This window comes from Drosophila serrata, unplaced genomic scaffold (assembly GCF_035046125.1).
Source record: "Drosophila serrata isolate PLE 108 unplaced genomic scaffold, ASM3504612v1 contig_276, whole genome shotgun sequence".
In the NCBI taxonomy this organism is placed as follows: domain Eukaryota; kingdom Metazoa; phylum Arthropoda; class Insecta; order Diptera; family Drosophilidae; genus Drosophila; species Drosophila serrata.
This window is the reverse complement of record NW_028257174.1, coordinates 8,149,261-8,165,662: the sequence shown is the minus strand read 5'-3', so window position 1 is coordinate 8,165,662 and position 16,402 is coordinate 8,149,261. Positions and strand designations below refer to the sequence as shown.

At 33.4% G+C, this 16,402-nt stretch overlaps 1 protein-coding gene and 2 long non-coding RNA genes across 4 annotated transcripts; all 3 read right to left on the bottom strand.

Moving 5' to 3' along the window:
- Positions 1–710: 710 nt before the first annotated feature.
- On the bottom strand, positions 711–1,194 carry LOC110181995 (uncharacterized). The gene is made up of 2 exons (XR_015272409.1): positions 1,086–1,194; positions 711–1,029 (listed from the first exon to the last, which is right to left on the bottom strand). It is a non-coding gene; the product is annotated as an uncharacterized LOC110181995 (long non-coding RNA).
- Positions 1,195–3,347: 2,153 nt separating this feature from the next.
- LOC110182050 (uncharacterized) lies at positions 3,348–3,897 on the bottom strand. Its single transcript, XR_015272202.1, has 2 exons — positions 3,757–3,897; positions 3,348–3,698 (listed from the first exon to the last, which is right to left on the bottom strand). It is a non-coding gene; the product is annotated as an uncharacterized LOC110182050 (long non-coding RNA).
- Positions 3,898–5,940: 2,043 nt separating this feature from the next.
- LOC110181952 (uncharacterized) lies at positions 5,941–6,701 on the bottom strand. Of its 2 annotated transcripts, none has more exons than XM_020949892.2 (2): positions 6,523–6,701; positions 5,941–6,464 (listed from the first exon to the last, which is right to left on the bottom strand). In XM_020949892.2, exon 2 carries the CDS (start codon positions 6,389–6,391, stop codon positions 6,044–6,046), a length of 348 nt encoding a protein of 115 aa, XP_020805551.1. In that variant the 5' UTR covers positions 6,392–6,464; positions 6,523–6,701; the 3' UTR covers positions 5,941–6,043. The 2 variants fall into 2 exon arrangements, with proteins under 2 accessions (XP_020805551.1, XP_020805550.1); XM_020949891.2 differs by having other exon boundaries at positions 5,941–6,471; positions 6,523–6,699.
- Positions 6,702–16,402: the final 9,701 nt, after the last annotated feature.

Sequence of the window (16,402 nt, the reverse complement as noted above, 5' to 3'; positions counted from 1 at the left end):
TTATAAATTTCATAGTATTTTTCTTTTATATTTTTAACAGCACTGTCAAAGATTGGGTTAAGGGGCTGTTAAGAAGGGGCCTGATGATGGGTTGATGGTCTGATGGCTTGAACGGATAAAGACGCCTGTCCGCAGCTTTAAAGAGAATCCAAGCCGATGGGCTTATCAACCGTCAGCCATCAAACCACCACAACCCTCATTACACCCCCCTTCCATCGGATTTGTTTGTTTAAAAAAAAACATATTCAATTACAATTTAATTAAGCTGATTTGAATGCGGCAAAGACAAACAAAAGGAGGCCTCGATAGGGAAACTGAAAGGAAACCAGCAGGAACTGCAAACTATAACTACAAATAAAGTCTTGTTAATGTTCTTTAACCTTTTCAATTATTTCATATATATGTACATACATATGTATTTATATTAAATCAACTTTTCTTACTGAATTTGGCTTTTAGAGAATTAAAAATTTTTTTTAAGAACTTATGAATATAACATCCAAAATAGTTTTTATCAAGCTGAGATATACAAAAATGTACAATCTGTTGCCTGCTTTTGTGCTTCGATGGCCACACGTGCAATAATAATGCCTAGACCATATACACACATATGTACATACATATGTATTTACATATATTCTATATTATATATAAAACCAAAAAATATCCCCTTTAAAACCCATTTATGACGTCACAAGATGATGGTGGTCATTTTGGTGACAATTTATTGGAAAATGGCTTGGTAAACAAACAGTAGAACATCGCCATATGCAGAAGGATGTAAATCCTCCTCATTCTCATCCTCATCCTCAATTAAGTCATTCCCGTCGCCATCTACATCGTCATTATCACCATCGACATTCGCTTCATCGTCATTATTATCGTCAAAGCCTTCGAACACGTGAGCCTCCTCAATGGGACCCATAATATTAATGGACTCCGGTACCTCATCGGCCTCCAACATTTCGGGGCTTGTCTCGGGAATCATTTTCACTTATTTCTTTATACTTCTAACCAATTATGACAGAACTAAAGAAACCCCTATAGTGTTCAGGCTTTTTTTGTGTTTTGATTTTCTTACTTACTTTTCAAGTTGGATTTCCCTTTCTTTTTTGGGTTGTGCTTAGAAAATTAGGAGAGTTTTCCAGTTGAACCTGCTTCGCCTCAATTAAAAATTGCATTGACCGATTAAAGAAAGAAGAACATTTCTATAAAAAGTTCAAGGCCTTCTTGAGAAATCAACTTCCAGAGTTTACACAGGTTGCAAAGTTGTGCAATTTTATAGAGTTGTCATCCTTTTAAAATTTACTAAATGTAGTCATTATAAGAAATGATTAGCATTAAAAGTATAAACATGAATTTATTAATTTGTCTTTAAATAATGTATTTAGTTATTTATCTATATCCATATTTATATTTTATTTATAACATTGAAAATACTTGGTACCAGGCAAAGACAAAATACATATGTACATACAGTTTGTCAAGTAATTCTTTGCAAAACGAAAAATCCCTCACAATTTTGGGTTTAAGCTGAAAATTTATTGACAAATACAAGAATTTTTAAAATTTGCTTTTATAATATTATTAGGATAACTTTAATCTATAAATATAAAAAACAAAACTTAAATATTTTAACTTAAAACATAGTAAAAAATAACAAAAAACAAAAACATTGCAATTCGTATGCTGTCAATTATTTCTTTGCAAAATGCAAACAGGAGTTGAAGAGGTTCCTAGAATTAAGCAACGTAAAGCAAATTCTGAGGAAAATTAACGCTTGCCACTTCTTAGTGGTCTTTACTTTTATATTCTTGAAAAATTTCGTTGGAAAAAGTTCGTGTTTGATCGAGTCCAGAATTTTAATCATGTCCGGCAAACGAATTGACGATAATAACATAGAATTGGTTTACTTTAACCATTATAAAGGGTAATCGGCGTCGGAACATTCATTTTTGATATTTAGTTAGGAACAATGTATAAAATAATTAAACGGTCTAAAAACAAAAATAGACTTGACCTGTACAATTCTACAGGCAGATTACCAAAAGCTCTCCAAACGCGACCATTATAAAATTTCGAAACAAATTGATAAAAACCCGCCAACAACCCTCAGAAAGTTGGCTTTGGACTTATAAAATTATTGCAGAAAAACAGGTTGCCATGAGACTGTGAGGAAAGTCCTGAATCTCCACAAATACTCCTCACACATTGCCAGGAAGAAACCAATGCTTTCAGCTATAAATATTGAAAGGCGGTTTAATTTCTCTATCGGCCACGTTAACCAGCCTCCTGAGTATGGGGATGAAGATTTTTTTTTTGTGACGAGACTAAAATAATGCTATACACTCATGGCTGACCCAATAAAGTTTGGAGGAAACCAAACACAGGTGTCCAGCCGAAGAATATCATACCAACATTGAAATTTGGCAAGTTTTCTGTGATGATAAGGGGGGGCATATCATCAAAAGGAGTTGGTGAGCTGCGGATTTTTAATGATATAATGACGAAGGAGTTTTAATTGTTCTTTAAAAAGGAATTGACCAGAAGCGCGGAGAAATTTGGTCTGCATGACGTAACTTGTCCAAAAAGAAATAAATATTAACTGCACCAGGAAAACGAACTCCAGCTCAAATCGCAGCTGTGCAGGACCTGGCTCCTGTTAATTGCAAAAAAAGTCATTGACACTTCTACGGAAAGCCCAGATATAAATATATATAGAACATGTTTGGGATTTTTTGGAAAAGAAAGTGACTAAACGGACTCCAAAAAATAAACAGGGTTTAATTAAAGTAATACAGGAGAAATGGGAGAAAATTCCAGAATATTACGACTTGAACGGGCTAATAATGCCAATGTCGCGACGCCTCCATGCTGTAATAGATGCAAATGTACTCCACATAAAATATTAACGCCGCAGCTATTATAGTTTTTAAGTTATCCTTGGTAAACTATAACGTCTTTGCAAATTGCAAAGAATTAATTGACAGCATACGAATTGCAATGTTTTTGTTTTTGTTATTTTTTACTATGTTTTAAGTTAAAATATTTAAGTTTTGTTTTTTACATTTATAGATTAAAGTTATCCTAATAATATTATAAAAGAACATTTTTAAAAATTCTTGTATTTGTCAATAAATTTTCAGTTTAAACCCAAAATTGTGAGGGATTTTTCGTTTTGCAAAGAATTACTTGACAAACTGTATGTATACATATAGCTTACTCGTGGTAGACATTGGAAGCTATACATTGGAAACTATACATCTATGTATACATATGTATATATGTATATACTATAAACAAGACCAAAAAAATCCCATTTAAAACCCATTTATGAAGTCACAGGATGATGGTAGTCATTTTGGTCACAATTTATTGGAAAAATGCTTGATAAACAAACAGCAGAAGATCGCTATATGCAAAAGGATAAAAATCCTCATCATCCTCATCCTCATCCTCATCATCAACGACAAATCGAACTATGAAGTCATTCCCGTCGTCAACTCCATCGTCATTATCATCATCTTCATTAGCTTCATCGTCATTAATATGGTCAAAGCCTTCGAACACGTGAGCCTCCTCAATGGGACCCATAATATTGATAGACTCTGGTACCTCATCGGCCTCCAACACTTCGGGGTTTGTCTCGGGAATCATTTTCGCTTATTTCTTGATATTTCTAACCAAATATGAAAGAACTAAAAGAAGAGCCTATAGTTTTCCGGTTTTTTTTTGCGCTTTGATTTTCTTACTTACTTTTCAAGTTTGATTTGCTTTTCTTTTTTGGGTTGTGCGTAGAAAATTAGGAGAGTTTTCCAGTTGAACCTGCTTCGTCTCAATTAAAAATTGCATTGACCGGCCGGATTAAAGGAAGATAATTTCTATAAAAAGTTCAAGGCCTTCTTGAGAAATCAACATCTAGAGTTTACACCGATTGCAAAGTTGTGCAATATTATAGAGTTGTCATCCTTTTAAAATATACTAAATTGAATCTTTATAAGACATTTTTAGTATTATTACCAGTATTAAAATAAATTTATTAATTTGTTTTTTAAATTATTTAATTTGTTATTTATATACATAGCATATGTATAAATATTATATATATATAACATTAAAAATACTTGTTACCAAGCTAAGACAAAATATACAATCTGTTGTCTGTTTTTGTGCTCCGCTGGCTGCTCTTTAAATAATACTATTTCTTAGCATACTCACAGGTGTAAAAGATATATGTATATAGATATATTTATATATGAACACACAGAACACCAATATAAAACCAATAAAATACATCTTTTCTAATATTTTTATACCCGTGAGGTATATTTATATGAGAATACAAGTTTGTATCAGATTTTTTAAATAATTGTAAAGAGTCACATCATTAATATTGTCACAAAGTAACCTCAAAAGGCAGATTTGTTAAACTAAAAAAAACTATAACAGATAAGCTTATCAAATTTTAATTAATGCATTTTTGGCTTTCAAATTTAATCCTCTGATTTAATAGCAAACTGTAAGATATATATACATATATTAAATATGTACGCGAGTATATATGTATATATATTTTTTTGACACGCGCTATAGTGACACTTGACCCACCGATTTAACCCCTCGTTGTGATTATCGATGAAAGTGTTATTTCCCTTCTTGCAATTTCACAGGCAGAGCACGCTCCACTTTGGCCATGTCCTTTGTAATTGCAGCAGGGGGGAGGGTGGAGTGGGATGAGCATCAGGGGTCAGGGGTTGGACAGCAGCAGGAGCAGCTGTGTCGTCCATCCATCCATCCGGTGGTGACTGTACTTTTTGCCTGGCCTCAAGTCGCTCTCGAGACGGTTTGCTTTTCTGGTCTGCGGCACTGACAATGGGCCACTTGAGCGGAATGCGAAGACTCCCCCAAAAAAAAAATTGGGCATAATGAGCAATCAAAAATTATACATACATACATATGTATAGGGAAATATTCATCATTTGCTACATTTTATTTCAAAATATATTAGTACATAAAGAAAAGATTTCTAGTACGATTGCATAGGACAATAACATAATCATATGTAATCACATTATCTAATGGGTTATACATATATTTTTTTGTATATAAAACAAGAAAATGTAAACAAAAGACACTCAAGATTGCCATTCGCCCTGAAGAAATATATTTTATTTGAACAAAAATACCATAAAATATCGAATTATAATGCAATTAAGCAAGTGTCTGCTCTAACTCTTTTTTAATTTTTTATTGTTTTTAAAGATACTAATTATTTTTGCTTAAAAATGTATGAAAACAATCTGAAACACAGCATTCGGGGGCTGCCAATGCATAAATCAAGGCTCCTTGATCTTGATTCTTGATTTCTACTTTAAAGTGGAATTTGATATAATTATCCTCATTATTTTAAACTTGTATATTAATGCCTATTATTATTAAGCATTCCAAATGAACGCTTTCAATGTCGCCATTTTGGAACTATTCTCAAAGTAAACAAAGCTGCATCAGCTGTTTGTGCCATTCACGTTCACGCCTAAGAAGTGAAATCAATTGCATTAAATATGTGTATAATCTGTAGCAATAAAATTAGGAATGATGCCTCCAATGAGGCACAATTAAGACTGCAGTGCTAATCGCTTTGGGACAATAAGGCGATGATGCAATAACCGTGTAGCAAGTGCGTTTTTTTCTGGAACGGATTACAAGCTGGCAATCCACTTGCCACATGATGCGGCACTATTGTTCATGCTTCCTCCCCTTTTTTGTACTTCTTTCTTTTTTTTTTTTTTGTTGTGTTCTGTGAAGTCCTTTGTCCCGGACACGATTCTGGTGTAACCTAATCCGCTTAGCGAGGACACTAAGGGAGGGCACTCCAACCAGGACTCCAGGACTTCAGTAAGCGAGATCCCAAAAAGAAAATGATCGGAAGAAGTTTGCAAGTTTAGAGTTTTTGAGTTTTGGCAAAAGTTTTATTAATTCTGGGATTTTGTCGTGATAATCCCAAAGAAAGTGATCAGATGAGTTTGGAATTTGGAGTTTCCTGTTACAGGCGACTGCACACTGGACACATATCGGAGCCACAGCCGAATGGGGACACTGGGTCTTGGGATTCCGTATCGATAAAACCCTGCGGCTGGGGGACGGGACAATATTCATCTTCTTCGGCATTTTCATCGGAGGACATTTCATTTTCGTCACCACCATCAGCGTTCGCCTCAACATCGTGTGCATAATTTAATGCATTCAAAAAATCTAATTGCCCATTAACTTCCTCAAACTCTTCAGGATCCTCCTCGTCATTCACAACACCATTCTCTTCGATGGCCCGATGAGCCTCCTTGAACAGGTCATTCTCTTCGGCTGGGATTTTGCATGGCTCCTTTAGCTTCATTTTTGTTTTCAGTTTGTTTTGTTTTTGATATTTGTTTTGCTTTCAATTTCGTTGTGCCTCTTACCAGAAAATTCTAGAAACTGACCAACATTTTCACAGGCTACATGATACGTATGTAGTTTGTAACTTACTTTTCTTGGTTTCTGGTTAATTTGAATCGTTTTATTTTAATATTGAAACTCGGCCAATTAGGGTTTATCACACAAAAGGAAATTTTTTAGTGAAAATTGCTGCTTGATGGAGAAAATTTTCCAAAACAAAAAGAAGAAATTTTCGCGAACCAGGGCAGCCAAAGTTTTCTGATATATATATATATTTTTTTTTTTTCAGTATTAAAGCTAGTTTTTTGGTATATTTAGTGTGACCCAATTTTGTTATCTGTTTGTTGAAAAGGATGAAGTTAAGTTTAAAACAAAAGCCGAGCTTCCCGGTTTTGCTTCTGATTCTGGTTTCCTTGGTTTCTCCTGGATATCCCCAATTTCCGTTCGGGAAATGCAACCAGACTGTTTGTTGTTGGCAAATACGATCCGTTGATGTGCAACTGCGTCTTACATAATCACACACACGGCGGAACAGGCCTTTGTTTTTGCCTTTTGTTTGGTTTTATGGCCCCGTGGACATAATTCCTTTTTGTGCTGCCGACCAAGTCGCAAATGCCACGAAACCTAAACCCTCGGAAATCCTAAAAACCGATAACTGAAAACTGAAAAGAACCCGTAGACAAAAGCGGTGAAGAAATTCGCTAGAAAATGCCACGCGGTAACAAACAAATATTGACATTAACAGAGTTGTCATTATGTTAAAAATACAGAGAGAATTTGTAAATGATGTATGAGAAATATGTATGAGAAATATATATGGCATTCTTATTAAAATTATAACTTTAATATATTTTTTACATTATATAAATATACATATGTGTTCAATATATGAACCGTATATTTTATTTATTTAAGAATTTAAGTGGGCTGCTAGTAGGAACGTTTAAAAAATCATATCTCCCTTAGTTTTGCTTGGAATTATCTAGAATTTTTAGACAATACTCCTTAAATGTTTTAATAAATAAAAAAAAATATATATTTATTTTACATACATTATTATTATTTATAAAATGGTGAACATTTTTGACTGGTAATTAAAACTAGATACACACACATTTTGTATTAATAAATAAAACTCAACTAATAATAAACTAAACTAAACAATATATATAAATCTATAATTGAATTTAATAAAAAATACATTTTCATAAAGTAAAAATTATACTTAGACACAGTTCCTTAATTTTTTGCAAAAGAAAATCGTATAAAACCGAATATTTTGGTATATAAAAAATCGCCAAAATGGATTTTTCTTGATATTTTTTTCATGTGTACCCGGATCTATAAAGGTTGCAAGGTAACCCAAAACCCAAACGAAATAATGCCACGCTCTCTCGTCTCAATAAATAGTGTGCGGCGAGTGTAGATTAGCGACAGGCGAGGGAGTGAGGGACTGACATCCAGTTTTCGGGGGGAAGGGGGCAGGTTCCTAAGGCATCAAAAACTATCGGATTACCTTCTCACGGTTCTGCTTTCCAAGCTCTAATTTCGTATCTTGAATTTTCTCAATTTCCCAATTCCCAAATTTCTCAATTTTTCCCTTGCATTTGGTCATTTTGGTCAGTTTGATAATGCCACAAAAATATATGCTGGTACTTTTCAAATAAAAACCAAGCAATTAGTGTTTATCTAATCAAAATGATTGAATTTATTGGGAAATTAAATTGTTATAAAAGAAATTATAGGGAAGAGTGAGAGAATCCTGGGAATTAAAAATATTGGAAATATAAGATTTTCTTGAGCTGCTCCTTTTACCTATTTAAGCTTTAACTAAAAAATTCATTGAAAATAAAGCTATAAATTTTGATGAAGTAAATTCCACACTCCTCCGCTTTATTCAACTTCGTCCTGCTGAAGATGTTGTGCCATTGTCCTGCCACTAAAGTGGCCAAGGAGCTGGGTGAGTAGCGGTAGAATAATGACCACAACAAAGCATCCTTTCGAGGCAACAGCCAGACGACCAGGCGACGCCTTATCTAACCAAAAAGCTAATAATTATGGTTTACACAAAATACAAAAAAATTATAAAAAAGGGCAAGACGCAGACTCTTGTTTTTATACCCTGTAGGTAGGGTATATTAGAAGGGGGATTTTGAAAAATGCAGATAATTAAAACCCTTTTATATATTTGCTTGAATGCTGAGCTCACAGAAAGTTTCTAAAAAGGAGAAAAGTTTCGTAAATATTAATAAACTTTTGCTGTTTTTATTGGTTTAATGTAAAATTTTATACATATAAATGCCTAAATATTATAAATAAATATTTGAAAATATTATACTAATATTCTTTGGGAATTATATTATATATTTTTGTTTAAAATATTTAAATAAATAACATAAAACAAGTACTTGCACAAAATCTATTATTCTGACTTTAATGCCCCTTCAAATATGATTTTAAAGGGTATTCTGTGGTTCTTACTTGGCTTGTAATTGGTATGGAATTTTTTCCTGCCACCAGCAGGACTCACAGGACGCACAGGATGCGCACAGGAGTCGGTGGACCCAGTAATGCGTTAAATGGCAACGCATTATCCACACATTCCTCTCTGGCAGGCACGGGTGAGAAGCCCTAAAATTTGCACAGCTCCAGGATATGTTCGGCATGGGAATTTTGTAACCATTTTTTTTTACTTCCTCTTTTCTATATATAGGAATATATATATATATATAAAATATATATATCTTCAAAGAAACATTGTTGGTTCGCACCACATGCAGACATACTTTGTGTTTGACCACATGGCATAATGAGTGTGCGGCACAAAGGAGTCCAAGGACTCCATGCCAACACACTCAGGTGAGTGTCCTGGTGTGTGTGCTCGCCAGCAGGATGTCTGTGGTCAGACAGCAGGCAGCGATTGCCTACCCAAAGTTCGCTTGAGTAGGTGTAAAATTCGATAGGACCAGGGACAAGGACAAGGACAAGGACTCTTTTCACCCAACATACTGAAAGAAAATAATTGTGCAATTGGGAATTAATACCGAGAAGATAATTATAATTATATATATTTTTTTATTTTTTCTAATGATTGATAACCTTTTTTGGGATTTTAAAATATCTTCTGTGGGTTTTATAATCTTCAGAACTGTAAGATAAAATAAAAGAAATTTGTATACAGTTCCTAGTAAGAATCCAAAATAACTATATAAAAAGAAAAATTAAGAAATATATATTATAATAATACAAATAATAATATAGTAAAATTGTACATTTATTTCTGTTCTTTAAATATATTTTTTTTTAGAAATCAAACCATTCTCTATGAAGAAAACTCTTCAAAATATTATATAATTATGTATAATGTTAGTTAAATACTGTTAAAACCTTAAAACTGCTTAACTATCTAATGATATATTCTTAAAATATATTTAGAAACCCCCTCTAACTTACTGGACCTCCATATCCTGGTGGATTTTCGGTTTGTAAAAAGAAACCTATATTTAATTTTCTTTTGAGCACGCGACATGGCAACGAATATGAGCCCGTTTGTCCTGGTCTTTGTTTTGGTTTTTAGTTTTGTTTTGGTCCTTTTGGCTCTTGCGTCTCGGATATCCTGATCGCATTGCAACAAAACCAAACAAAACAAAACAAAAAAAGGAAAACAAAAGCCGTGTGCCTTGACAATGGCCAGATGATTTTGGCCAACAAAGTTAATTAAGGGTTTCGCCGGCGAAAACTGAAATACGGTCTCTGTGCCATTGAACCGCAAATGTGAGCCGATGTCCTGCCAGCCTCCTGGACACAAACACACACATATACCACCCGCGGCGACAGGATCATAATTAGCTGCGACCGTCGCTAATTGTCCTTTTGCCACCCTTAATCCTTGCTCTACTCCGGTCGCCTCTCGAAATGGACCAAAATTTGTAAAGGGGGCGTCACTTTGGGATCAGATTGACTGACACTGTCGTCGCCAGGTGATTTACAGAAGCTATTTATGCATTTCCACTCAAATGATACAATGTCCTGGCGTCCTGGGGAATAAATTCTCGAATTGCAGAAAAAGTGAGAGAATAGTTTAAAAAATTATAGTATTAATTACATCAAAAGCATGGAACTCTCAATAAATGAGTTATAGATATTATCAGAATCAAAGATTATAGTAGAGGTTTGCATTTTTAAAGGTGCTTTTTAGCATCTCTACCTAGATTTTGAGGTATAATTAAAGTCCAGTTAATTTCTCTATAAAATATGAGTAAACTAACGTTTAAGAGCCATTATATTATTATTTTTTGTCTCACCTTTGATATTATAAAAACCGATGCCCAAGTCTAAAAGAAAATTACATAATTCTCATTTACAAATTCTTTTACTTATTTTAAACAATTATTTTATATACTTTTATTTACACAACAAATAAATGTATTTCTATATTCACCTACTTATGTATTTTCCAGGGTTCATTTATATTGAATTCTTCAATTCAATTGTCTAATTTTATTGACAATTTTGTTTAGAATTTTATGCACTGGCCACACCCTCCCTCCCCCGTTTTAAACACCAAATGTCAAAGCAGTGACTATTTTCAGTGCCATTCCCTTTTAATTTTGCAACCAGGAAACATTAAACACGCAACCCAGGATTCGTTCAATTAAATCAAATCGTTAAGGACGCAACAGGAAATGGAACTGGTTGGAAACATTTGCCGTTACCTAATAGGGATGACCCCTGGTCTAGGAAAATTTTATTATCTACCCACAACACCCCCTGAATATGTTGCTCAAAACAGTGATAACTTGTTAGGGTGAACTAAGAAAATACAGTAAGATATTTAATTATATAAATTATTAAGGACAAATTTATTTAAGTATTATAGAAGGTGGTCAGCCAAAGAAACATTTCAACTTTTAGTATTAGTATTATGATAACATTATTTAAAGACATTAGCCACTTTAAGAATGTTGAAAATATAGACTGTATGATATAGGGTATGTGCTACAATCATGATAAATATGTACACAGAGTTCTAATAAATGTTTAAATACCTATTCATTCATTTTTCTTTGAACCAAAATAATAAATATTCAAATTTTAAAATTAATAATTTTTATATATTTTTCAAGATAAATACTAAAAATGTTTATACTTAAGCTTTTTAAAGAATGTAACAACATTTTGCACTACAATTCCATACAGTTTGGGAAGTTAAATACAGTTTAATTTTCATCAAAACTTAAACATTTATTAATCAATTTTATGCAACCAAAAATATTCCATTCCTTGAGACCTTACTGTAGTGAAACACACACCAGAGGCAATAGTTATTGGCAATTTAATTGAAAACCGAAAATGTCCAAAGTTACCCTGTGTTTTTAAAACAAAACGAGCAGTTCCAAGGGATATTGACGTTAAAATCTAGGCACGCGTGCGCAACAAAAGCGGACAAATGGTCACAGTCACGCGTCACAGTCACTAAGAGCTAAAAGGTCAACAAACAAATAATAAACAATCCCATAGTCCGAGCTAAATAGAAAATGAAACTGGGTAGTTATAAGGGTCGTCTGTGAAATCCAAATGAATCGATTGCTTGGCATAGTTTTTGCGAATTTTGCGGTTCCCACAGCGGAAGTGGAAAATAGTGAAATCGTGGGGCGGGGTTGAGCTCATTAAGGGTCAACTTTGAAAATATTTCATGTCCATTTACTGTCCTGATGGTTGAAATGGTATCATTTTCCCCCCAAAGAGGAGAGGGGGAAGGGAAAGGGTCATCAACTTGTTTTTCGGTCAAAGGTTACAACGGGAGAAAGGGGATAATGGAACCTTTTGAATAACAACAGAAGGGTTCCCGGCAAAATGAGGGTTTTCCATGACTAGACCACTCATTAGCTTAGTTACAGGAAACTCTGGAATAAATCTTGATGAAAGGATATTAAAATATAATACATCTAGTCAGGGATATAAGTATAAAAAATTTTTGATTAATAATCATATCTATCCAGGAACTAAGTACATAAAAATGCTTGAGAAATAATGATCAGAATCCACATTATATATAATTTGTTTAACCTATAAGAGCAATTTCAAGACAAATTAATTAAAATATCATTTAAACAGTGTTTAACTTGCTTTAAACACTCCAAAAGGCAAGAAATCTGTGAATGCATCTCTTAAATAAATGAATGTTCAATGAAAATTGAACAATAAACCAAAAGGAAGTGCCTCCTGCATGCCACATTTAACATTTCCTTTCATATCTGCCGTCATTGTCCTGGCCAAAAGGCAATCCGTGGAATGCTTAAATATCAATTAATTATGGAGCATCCGACGTTGGCACCTACGGCTTTTGTGTGTGTTATTGTATCTGCCAGTGCATCAGTATCTGTATCTGCATCTGCATCGCTTTGTGTTAGTTTGCTCGATTTGAAAACAATAATTCATCATATGTGGTAGCATCATTAGTCTCAGTTCAAAGTCCAGAAATTGTGATTGGGTTTTGAGAGAAATGCCTGTCAGAAAAGAGAAGATGCTCTGCTCTTGGCTCTAATTGCTTATATAGTATATAGAGTTATTAACCATTTCTTTAATGATTCCCTCGGTTACCGTCATTTGAGAACATACATATCTTCTTTTTATTCCTTCGACTTGATGCAGGTGCTTAGAACTCGATCCGGGCTACACATTTTTTTGGTACAAAATTGCCCGAGATTGCTGGAAAAGATTGATTCGTAGACCACCCATTTGAAATCTGAATAGATGTCTTCATTTGTTCAACTATCCAATGGAATCAGGTAGCAGATCAGATTGGGATTGGGATTAGGATCGAAAATGTGGTTAAAAGGTCAGGTTAAACCACTCAAGTTGTAGCCATTGTTCGTTCTTTCCCATAATTGTTAAATAATTGTCGGACTCAGAGAGGAAGTAGTGGCTTCAAATTGCATTGAGAGTTTAAGTTTAATGTTTTTTAAGTTGATATAAATGTTGATAAGTTTATGAGTTATTTAAGAAGTTGCTTAGATTGTGAAAAGGCTTTTTAAATAATTATTAAAAGGTTACCTTACTCACAGCTATTTTTATACTTCTGCAGCTTGAAAATCAGTGAAGGAGTCATTTCCGACCCTATAAATCATATATATTCTTGATCAGCATCTTCAGGCAAATCGATCTAAACATCTTCTAAAGAAAAAAAAATTTCAAAATTTTTCAAACATTTTTAAGGGATTACGTCGTTAAAATTTTGGAAAAATGTTGAAAAAAATTATAAATTTTTAGATTTCTAAATTGAGTATGCAGATTTATAAATATAATAAAAACTAATATAGGACAGCTTTCCGAAGTGAAATTAAACAATTTTTGACGTAGTTATGAGATTTTTACATTTGGATTTGTGGGCAAAAATTGTCATATTAAAATATCTTTCAATATCGATTAAAATAATGCGAATAATTTAAACGTAGTTAGGATACAGTTACCGATTCGGACCTATAAATAATTTAAAAACTGAAAGAGTATATCAACTTTAGTTTTCTTTCATGTTTAAGCCTTATTTACATCTTAAATAAATCTTAAGGATTGAAATATTCCAAGTTTAAGTATATATTTCCTGAAAGAAATCTAATATCTTGTTTCCCTTCAACTTATTATTTTCACACGGCTGTTTTTCATGGGGTAAATAGTTCACAGGCATTAGGGAAATTAGGCTTGCAGCAGGATTGTGAGATAAACAAGGACATTTGCCACACACATAACACCAATAAATTCAATATCCATCTGTGGAAAATTCGGGGAAATAAAATTAACACACTTGAAGCCAGGCGGCAATAAATGCAATAAATAAAGCGCAGCGAAAGTGCGACATCAACGACAAAATAACAATCCCATAAATCACTTATCTGCAGCAATAAGGGGGGAGTGAGGGTGGTATATTTATATATATATATATCTATATATCCTCCTGTATAGGGTGATAAATTGCTTCGTCACACAGGCAGCGGCGAGACAAAACAACAATGATAACTGCAGATACATTGCCATCGGCATCTATGCATCTGTCAGATACGCAATTTCATTTAGTAAATTGCATGGAACGCATTCAAACGTAACTGCGATTTTTCCGTCGTTGTTGCTTTTGTTTTGAGAGGGGGTGATTTTGGTGGCAAAAAGTGGGTGGTGGGTGGGTTAATTGACAGCGGCAATTAAACACGGAAAATCCAAAAGGAAAAACGTAGCTGCATTCCAAATGAGAGCGAGAATGTTGCGAGGGCAACAAGTGGTCGAAGCAGTTTGCTTTTACCGAAATGTTGCAAAGCGCTTTTCCCTCTTCCATTTTCCCTCGAATTTTGATCGTAAAATTCCGAAAAAATAAGACATAAAAGTAACTGTCAACAGCATGAGGAAGGAGATGTTGCAGGAGGCTCTGGCCATATGTTGCGGAGTAAGAAGGATGTTGCTGTGGGGTCAGAGTGTGGCGAAAGCCATATTAGAAGTTATTTTGTATTTAATTGATTTATTAAATAACAAATATACATCAATTACTGCATATTATTAAATTTAGAAGTTACCAGAATATACAATTTATTGCACAGGTTTATTTAATTAAATTAAATAACAAAGTTAGAAGTATTACATTTACACAATTTGTTTTAAAAATTTATAAAATTAATTCTTTTGCATATTTTTATAAATTTTTTTAAATAAATTAATAACCCAATTTGTAAGTCTAAGTATCAGCTCATTGATGGTTATAATTGCGTAATTTATGTATAACACTTAAATACCATAATGTGTAGTGTAGTTACCTTTTTTAATGAGCAGTTCTAAAAGTCTGCGAACAAAACGGAAAATATTAAGCAATGAGAAAAGAGAGAAAAAAAATAAACATGTCAAAAACTCGACACCAATGAAAAAACTCATAAAAGTGACGAAATGCGGCTTAAGTGCCGGCCGCCCAGTTTCTCCGCCCATCGTCAGTTGACCTTGCTGACATGCCACAAAAAAAAAGAAAATAAAATATAAAATGAAAAACAAGAAGAGCAAGTTAAGTTCTTGGCCGATGCCTAACGGTTAACTAGCTTTTCAGTGGAACCAAATTAAAAGAGCGTAATTTTAATTTGAATACTTCATTTTATTTAAATAAATTCATAATATATAATTCCTTAAATATTAATATTTATGTTTTGTTAATAAAACAATTAAAAACTCCAAAGTAACAGGAGAAACACAAATTTAAGTTTCCCCACACACCTTTTTCGAACTATGCAACATTCTTAGCAACAGAGCAACACAGCAACAGCAACACGCTCTACCTGCAACATTCGAACTCGAACAACGTCGCCGTCGACGTCACTGGCTTCGGCCTGCGAACGCTTCGCCTTCCCACCAGTGCTGACATGTTTATAAGCTAAAAGCTAAAATAACGCTAGATTTACTTCGAAACCAACACAATTTGGTAACTGAGAGACGCTAAAGAGAGTGGGGGGCAAGAGCTAATTTGGGGCCGCGGCGTCGTTGCTGTTGGTGCTCGCTCTCTTGCTCGATCTCTCTCAAGAGATCTCTCCTACGAACCAAAGAGAGTGCATAGATATGCTATCTAAACACTCTCCTCTCTGGGTGTGAGCATTTGTATAAACTCCGTTTACTTGACAATTGGGAGTTCTGGCCCACTAATTGGGATTATATTAAACTATTAAAATAAACTAAAAAAATGTTTTAAAAAAATAAGGATTTATAAAATATTAAAAGGTTGACTTAAAAATTAATAATTTTATTATTCGTATTAATTATTTTGTTATGTGTATATACATATTTACAGACATATAGAAAATAATATTTATTATATTAATAATAATAATAATATTAATTATTTAAATAAATATAATATAATTATAAAATAAATATAAATGTAAAATAATATATATTATATGCAGTTATTCCCTTTGCAACATGTTTGCCCCGCTCTCTTGCCCGAAAT